This window comes from Carica papaya, chromosome 5 (genome assembly GCF_054855325.1).
Source record: "Carica papaya isolate Zhongbai chromosome 5, ASM5485532v1, whole genome shotgun sequence".
NCBI classification, from domain to species: Eukaryota; Viridiplantae; Streptophyta; class Magnoliopsida; order Brassicales; family Caricaceae; genus Carica; species Carica papaya.
The window spans coordinates 15,331,874-15,341,036 of record NC_142313.1 but is presented as its reverse complement, the minus strand read 5'-3'; the positions used below and the strand labels follow the sequence as shown (position 1 = coordinate 15,341,036).

General features: G+C 35.2%; 1 protein-coding gene across 1 annotated transcript; it reads right to left on the bottom strand.

Moving 5' to 3' along the window:
* Window positions 1-2,233: 2,233 nt before the first annotated feature.
* Window positions 2,234-3,434, bottom strand: EID1 (F-box family protein). The gene has a single exon (XM_022056186.2). It carries the CDS (start codon window positions 3,300-3,302, stop codon window positions 2,355-2,357), a length of 948 nt encoding a protein of 315 aa, XP_021911878.1. The 5' UTR covers window positions 3,303-3,434; the 3' UTR covers window positions 2,234-2,354.
* Window positions 3,435-9,163: the final 5,729 nt, after the last annotated feature.

Sequence of the window (9,163 nt, the reverse complement as noted above, 5' to 3'; positions counted from 1 at the left end):
GCTACCACGATCTGTTCCACTGCAACTACCCACCACGATCTGCTCCACTAGTATATCCATTAGCAGTATTTACAATTGCATGTAATTTCCTTTTTATCCAGTACGTGAAAGTAGAAAATTTCAGTTAAACTCTTGTTTATTTAAAGAAACCACCATGAATGAAAAAATAGATCAAAATTTATTCTAAAATTCTAGGTTTGCTTCTCACCTCAAGCAGAAATAACCAAGCCAAGAGTGTGAACTCTGATTGGGACCTATCAATCCCATAGTTTATATTCTAAAATAAATAAGTTAGTAATAAATACATATAATAAGAATTGTATAGTTAATATAAAATTCCAACACTAGTAAATAATTAGATAATTTAATAAACTTAAAGAATAATTCTCAAATACCAAAAGCACTAGAATAAGGGAGTAAAACTACTCATTCATTACGTTAAATCCAAAAATTTTCAATAAAATGTAAAAAAAACTCATTTGAAATTCTATCCATTCGAAGTAGTAAATAAATATTAAAAATATAAATGATGCAAATACGTAGGCATCATCTATGCGATCTAAAGTAGTAGTATGTGTGCAGCAGATCAAACTCTAATTCAGAAATAATTAAATTTCTTGAAATTGAATATGAAATAATTCTAATTCATTATTCTACACCAACAAAAAAAAAAATCCTAAATTTGTAATATATGAATAAACATTATTTTTCAATTATAATATTATTTTCCAACATACTGGGTTTAAAATTTCATACTTATATAATGTAAAACAAATTTTAAAAAATCTAGTTATCCCAGAACATATCATATTTCCCACATGCATAAACTAAAAATATAGAATTATAAATTTAATAGAAAGAATCAATAAAAAAAAAAAATATTTTCAAAGAGTCTAAAGTTACTGTCATCATTCGCCTTCTTCGTGCAACTTTAAATATTCAGAAATTTATAATTTTTTCAGTTCTCATTAAAATCATGTAATTTCTTTACGGTACGTTAATTATAATTGTATAAATTTGGTGGCTGAAATTTGACTAAAAAATAAAAAAATTGCCAGAAACATGTTGTCAAAACTCTTCTAACTCTCCCCTCCCCTCATTTAAATAACATGACAATAAATTACTAAATTAGTTTGAATAGTCATATTAGGCCTATCTCATTTCTTTCTATTTTTCCCCTGCTCTCTTAGAATTCTATTCTATTATATGGATGTGAATATATATATATATATATATAGTAGTAGTATGGCTAAACCTTAATGTATTCTTTCTATTATAAAATAAACTTTTAACATAAAATTATACCTTATAATAATTATAACAATATTTATTTCTTTAGACCAAGAGTTACAATTCTAATTAAAGTTTTTCCAAGTTGACAGACTTATTGTTCAAATAGTTCCATGACATAACATCTACATCCAAATAATTCCACTTCATTATGATAGGTCCCAAACAAAAGCCAGATTTGATAGAAAGTTATTATTCTGCTTTGGATGAGAATAAATTACAGCTTTTATTGAGATATAAAAAAAGTTGAATGCTTTTCATTACTGTTCTTGCAGATCAAATACAGAAAGAAGTAACAATGGCTTCCTACTAACTATTACTGAAAAAGTAGCAAGTGAAGCAGACCGAGCTTTTATTAATGGCTACTTGCTCGAATCTCTCCTTATTCCCCATATTTCATCTGTTGATTTTCCCCACCATGTTTCCCATGTTCTCTAGTTAGTATATCTCGGGTTCCTTACTGGTTTTCTTTGTGATCTTTGCGGTGCAACAGTTTATAAGTGAATTGAAACATTATTACGAATAGATTTAAGTGATTATACTTAAAAGAGTTAAACGCCGTTACAATTAGGATTAACTGAAAAGAGGACAACAAACCCAGACACCAAAAAAGATTAAACAAGCGTGCATATATACTAACTAGCGGAGGAGTATATTATATAGCTTCCAAATCCCATTATACAAATGCTTAATGACCCTGCAAATAGGATACCTAATTTTAATCATAAAATTTGAATGAAAATTTGAGGAGGTCAAGAATTTTAGAAGAAATTAAATACATAAATTTTTTAAATGTTTGCTTGGGTTAACAGAGAGTTTCCTAGATGGATATTATCGAATATCATCTTTTTGCGGGGTATATTACGATATATCTTCCAATAAACATAAGATATATATATATATATATATATATATATATATAGATTTTGAATAGAAATCAAGGTTGAACAATCGAATTTTTAGTAAAAATAATCATGCCACTCCAACTAAATCCTCTTACCCAAATGAAAAAAAAGAAAAAAAAATCAAACCCACATTATAATATGTAATTACTAAAATACCCATCAAGTGTACAACGGCCAATCCGTCCATGCTCCGGCTACATGTCCATTCTCACAAACGTAAGCTCGGACCACCGGCTCGCCGTCGTCATGATACCCGAACACCCGCCTCAAACAGAAGGCTGAGTGCAGATCCCATGTCTCCTTACACGAACAAAACGCACAATTCACATCAATCTTCCTTCGTCTTCCTTCGTTTACCGTTCTCCACACACGGGATCTCTTGAAATTCATGAATACCCCTCTGAACACCATGTAATTTCTCTTCTCCTCAATATGAACACACCCCGGCCACTCACACATATACAAGCAATCGCCTCGAAATCTACTCGCCAGCAGTTTATTCCCTTGTTCTCTACTCAGATTCCAAACCCCTGATGCCAAATGAGATCTCATCGATCTACAAATCTTCCTCTTCTTACTAACCCAGAATTTCCCAACACCTTCAACCGCCCTTTTTTCCTCCGTTTCCGCAACATCATCTACACAATCGGAGGGGTTATACACCGTGTCGAAATACAGATCGTCGAAAAGAGACCAAGAACAATCAGACCCAGATGGGAATCCCTCTGGATTACTCGAACAGGGTGGATCTGGAACGGGATTCAACCCCTGAGAATGAGGTAAAGTTTGGTCATTCTCGTCAGGTCCGAGCTCGAGGTCGAGCCCAAAATCGGAGTTGTCAAGGAGGACACCGGCATGGAGCAGGCCCGGGCAGCAGACTAAGAGTTTGTAGAGGGAGGCCCAGTCGCCGGGGATGGAGAGAAAATCGGAGACGACAGCGGGGAGGGCGTTATAACACTTGATCTTCCAGCAGATATTACGGATGAGAGAGGAGAATTTGGTGCAGACACAGGCGAGACGAGCCCAGTTTCGGGGGTCGTCTTCTAGCTTGGAAAAGATGTTGAGAACGACGTCGTCTGGGATTCCGGAGAAGAAATTTGGTGTCATTGTTGGCGGGGGAAGAAGATGATCAGAAGGGAATTTTGATGGGTATTTGTGGGTTCTCCCCACCGATCAACAAAATGTTTAACTAAAAGATGATGATCATAATTCCACCAAGCTTCTTAACATTTACACATATTATATATTTATATAAAATACTAAAACTAATTTATTTTTAGGAGGATGAAAAAAGAAGAAAAAAAATACTAAAATTTAAGCCCACGTGTCTTTTGAAGAGTAAGCGATGCAGACAGATGACATTCTAGCTGGCTTATCTGGTAGCTTATCTCTTATTTAGTGTGAGGCCAATAAATGGGTGAGGAAATTAAAGAATGGGGCCTAATTTACGAAGGGATATGTACCTATCCTAATGTCTCTGTATTTACTTAATACACATTTATGCATATATATTCCATAGACTAGTTGTGGAAGGTAATAAATTCGTGAATATTTGCAAGATTTTTTTTTTTTTTTAATGAATAGGAATAGAATATTACTCACTCACTCACTCTAGGGTAGGTAGTATTTTTTTCTTGTCATGAAAGGAAAAAATGAGTACATGGCTAAAATTAACATGTAAATTGTTATTTTATTTTATTTTGTATGTTGTATAATAAAAATATAATTAATTTGTCACTGTTTGTTGTTGCCAATCTTCTATTGCGGCCATTGTCACCTTTCATCTTTAAGCTATTGCTGTAACACTAATTTATCACTACTATAATTTTTATTGTTTTTTTAACACAAATACTACCATACTTTTGCTATCACCATCTTCATTGATGGTTTCACTCTTCGTAGTTGTCACCCTCATCGCTACACAAATATAATAAATGTGTTTTATGAGTAATGAGATAAATCATTATTCTATAATTTATTTTAAAGATACTTTTATCAAATATTTTATTAAACTATTAGTAAAAAAAAAAAAAACTTTTATTGAGATATTTGAATTGATTTTGTTAAATAACAAAAACTTAATTTTCTAATCTATTTTTGTTTAAGTTTTCGAAAAGTTTTTTGCAACAAATTTGAAGAAAGAAGAAAGAAACATGAAGATCTCTAAGAAAAATATCATAAAATAAGAAAAATGGAAGACAACTATATAAATCAATTTTTTGAAAGTAATCTTTTTATATGGATGTGATGAAAGATGTCCTTGCACTTCATCACATCACAACCAAAACTGCAACTTTTTAACGCATAAAGCTCGTGAGCATTTAATACTTAAAGCTAGACTTTGCTTATGTGTCTAACAGTTCTTTCTCCATCTAAACCTTTAAAGTATTTCCCTTAACTTGATTTTTTATCAAGCCCATCATTAGTGGGCTCATCAGCCGAAGTCAAATTGTGTGGGGTGTGAGCCTAAAATCAGGAAGATCCCAGGATAAAAAAAAAATGCCATGTTTCATTTAATAAAGGAGTTGTTTTCATGTTGTGCAGGTGTATGACTGACATAAGGGAACATGTATATATACATCACTTGTTTTAGAAAACCTAGACATTTTGTAACACCCCGACTTTTTTACAATTGACCAATTTCAAAACTACGATATTTCAAGTCTTCGCCCATATGAAATTTTCATTGAAAATATGAGTTCCTTTTTATTTTAATTAGTTTCCCAAAAATTTTATTCCAAATAACATAAATTTCAGAAGAAAAAAGACGACAATAAAATAAAGAACATGGGAAAACACGGCTTGGGACTCGTGACTCGCGAGCTGTAGCCCATGAACCGCGAACAGCGTTCCCACACTGCGTGCGCCCTATGTGCAACTGTTCTTAGCATAGTAGGACCTGTGCGTGGACAGTGTACAATGCAGTAGTGTCTGCGCATGCACAGTACACGGCGTGGCCGCCTACGTACGCGCATAATGCTGTTGTGCCCTGACAGCCAATGGGACAACCTTGTCCCGTTGGTCAAAGGCCATGTTTGGCCCTTTTTCTCCTTTGTGGCCATGCTTGGTGGGCCCCAAATCCACCCTCTCACTCCATTTCACCAATTTTTGCCAAGTAGCGCAAATCCGACATTTCCATCTCCTATTTAAATCCCTTTCTCCTATCTATTTCTCCACACCATTTCTCCTTCTTCATTTTCTAAATTTAGAGAGAGAAAGAGGAGAGACTTTTAGGGAGAGAAAAGAGCAAGAAAGAAAGGAAAAGTTTGGAGTTTCACAAGCTCGTTCGGGAAAGTTTATAGGCACTTTTCCTTCGCTTCCCAAAAAGTTAAATTAACCCGATTACGATAAGGGATTCTTTAGTATTTTTATCTATGCTTCTAAGTGCTCTTTTTAGCTAAATGAAATAATGAAAATGTAAAATAATTGTGGTAAATTTTTCATATTTGTTTGGTGACATACTTTGGTATTGAACAAATGAAAAAATTAGATTTTAAGGTTATTAATACTTCATCCTACACTCGGTAGAGGTAAAGAGGAGAATTTTAAGGAGCCTCAACTTCAAGTAATATCTCGATGGTCAAGTATGAAGATAATAAACCTTTAGCTAAATATGTTAGACCCCACCGGGTTCCAAACATGAGGCATGAGGCATGAGGCATGAGAATGTGCTGTTTGATTGAGAGGCATATCACATTGGTAGATTGATAATTCGTATGGTTAAACTTGTTGATTCGGTGTTTAATGCCTCTACAGTGTTTATATTGTTTAATTATGGACGTATGGGGCATAATGCATAAAACTTGATGAATGGAACTGTATGCGGGTTTGACCCTTCGCCTTATCTGAGTAATGGTGAAGAGAGTTATTCTAGCTGACCTTGGTTCAAAAGGATAACCCGAAGGTCAAGTATGGGTAGAATGAGCCTTCGGGCTGAATATGAGCCTTCGATAAGATATGGAAATTATTGACGTATTCAGAAACAATTGCATTAAACTTGTAGCATGCATATAAAAGAAACATGGTGTTATTGTGAGCATGAATCAAACAAGTGAAAAGAAGGAAGAAATCTGTTCAACCGTTATCTATGAGGGATTTTTGTTTCTCTCTCCTCTGAATAAGTGTTGGTGAACCACTCCCTATGATGATCGACATTCCTTCTGAAGCAAAATTATATGCGTAAGGTATATGTAGGACCACAATAGAAAATGTTCAACTGTGGTTATTGTTTAGATGGGAAAATGATAAGGACCCGGGGATAGGTCGGTGATTCACAACGATAGTCGGGGATCCCTTCTGCCCTCAGTTGATATATATTGTAATGACTTCACGTGAAGGTCAATAAAAGACTAAATAAAACTTAAATGTGGTTTGGGATATTATCCTGATTTGTATGATTATTTTTCTGTTGCAAAGTGTACTGCTTGTGTTTCTAACATCTCTCTAATGGTTTACATGACGATCTCTATGGTTATTGGGCATATTATCAGTTTGAATACATGTGATATAATATGTTTGCATGAATAATAATAGTGATCCTAGCATGGTAGAATCATTGTTTCACCATATTTCTTAATAAAGACAACAGTTTTTCGTATGATAAAATGACTCCACCCCATAATGAATCTCTAAGCTGAGAGATTTAAATGTTTTATTCAGGTTGCTAACTCTTTAAACCTTAGTTGTTTGATTTTGAATACTGTTTCCCTTATTGAGTTTTTATGGAACTCATCCCTAATCCATGCCCCCCCAGGTGTTGAAGAAATCGAGGGTTTACTTTTTGAATCACCTCTTCAAGTCTAGCTAGACCTAGTTCTAGATCCTTGATAATACTTTAGGACATAGTTCAAGTGCAGTAGTTACTTTGTACTCTGATGAAGTTCCCTATAAGGATCCTATCTCGTGTAACATCGCTATCTTATGGCCTCGATGTAAGGGATTTAACTTAGATTGTTGTAAGGAATTTTTAAATACCGCTTCAATGACAAATTTTTTATTTTGCACTTGTAAATACTTAAATAGCTGGCTCCTTTTTACCCCTTAGGTATTTGGGATGCCACAAATGGTATTTGAGCCCAATTTTAGGAGAAATCCCTCATGATTAGGCAAGTTAGGAAATATATTTTGTCTAAGAGAAAAAAACTTGGAAATTATTTTAAAACTCTCCGATATATACAAACATAAAGATTTATTGTATAAATATTGTTCCTTCTAACCCCTGCGATAAATAGGAAGATGGATCCTGAACCATCACCTCATACCATCCCTATCATTGGTGACTTTCCAGACGTCTTTCCCATTGAACTATCAAGATTGTTGCCTGGGTAAAGAGTTGAGTGCTTGATCAATCTAATTCCTGGAACTCAACCCATCGACATTCCCTCGGACTAAATGAATAGAGACGAGCTTAAGAACTTGCATCGCCAACTTTTGGCACTACGAAAGAAGAAGTTTATTTGACCTAACTCCTCTCTATAAGGTGTCCCGGTCTTGTTCACAAAGTAGAAAGATGGAACTCCCTACCTTTGTATTGATTATTGAGAATTCAATCAGGTAACCACCAACAAACAGTGCCCATTGCGACAACCTGTTCAATCGACTTCCGGGCACTGCAGTGTTCTCTAAAATCCATCTTAAATCTAGTTATCACTAGGTACGAGTTCGAACTGAGGATATGCCAGTGACGATGTTCCACTGTCGATATGGTCATTTCAAAATTTGAGTCATGCCCTATGAACTGAAAAATACTCTTGCGATACTCTCGAACCTCATGAACTAATTTTTTGGCCTTATCCTAGACTAATACGTTTTAGTCCACATCAACGACATATTGGTGTACTCAAAGAACTCCCAGGACCACATTGCCCACCTCACTCATGTAATGGAAACTTTTCATCAGCACTGCTTGTACGCCAAGTTCAAGAAATGCTTCTTCTGGATGGACCAAACCTACTTTCTTGGCCACATGGTTTCTAGTGAAGGGGTTTCCATTTATCTAGCTGTGATCGAGAACATCATCAGCTTAGACCAAACTATCGATACCAAAGATGTTCGAAGATTCTTGAGGCAAGTTAGATACTATCAACGCTTCATTCAAGACCTTTCTTGCACTTTTTCTCCTCTAACGAACCTTGTCAAGAAGGGGTTATACTTCAACTCATTTTAGAGGTTAAGTGTTGACTTGCCATCACTCTGGTGTTCGTTTTTCCCAACAACACTGATTACTTTCAATTAACGCATACCATATGGGTTTGGAGTGTGTGTTTGTGCAGCAAGACCAACAAGTAATTTAATGTTCCAGGCAACTGAAGCCATATGAGTGCAACTACACCTTCCACAACCTCGAGCTCACTGCTGTCATATTCTCTTTAAAAATATGGCATCATTATCTGTGAGGTCAAACCTCTAAGATTTACATTAATCATGAAAGCCTAAAATAAATATTCTCCAAGGAAGAATGGACTAAGAGACGAGAATACTGGACAGATCTTCTGAAAGATCATGACTGTACAATCCTACGCCATCCCAGTAGAGGACGAAAAATTGATGGTGCCCTTGATAACGAAGAACGGGCCTCATTAAGACAATTGGTGATTTTCAAGTGGAAAATATTAGAGACGATTCAGGAGCTTCGAGTAAGTTATCGCAGCCACCGTACTTATTTAGCCTAGATTCTGGGTCAGCCCAACATCCATGGCAGACTTTAGGAAGCTCAAGTGATGGACCTAAAGATTTTGGAACACAAGAACAAGTTTTCACCATGAGAGATAGTAGCAGTACAATCACTTCACGGTGGCTAACAAAAGATTGTACTGGTTTTACAATCAAATTTGGGTACCCAATAACCCATTGCTCTAAGCAGATATTTTGAAGGAGGTACACACATCTAAGCTACCTATCTACCCTAGTACCACTAAAATGCATCATGATCTAAAACACCAATATTAGTGGCTCAACATAAAGAGGGA

Excerpts from the sequence above, each read along its gene's own strand:
- EID1 (XM_022056186.2), bottom strand. The coding sequence starts at position 3,302 with ATGACACCAAATTTCTTCTCCGGAATCCCAGACGACGTCGTTCTCAAC.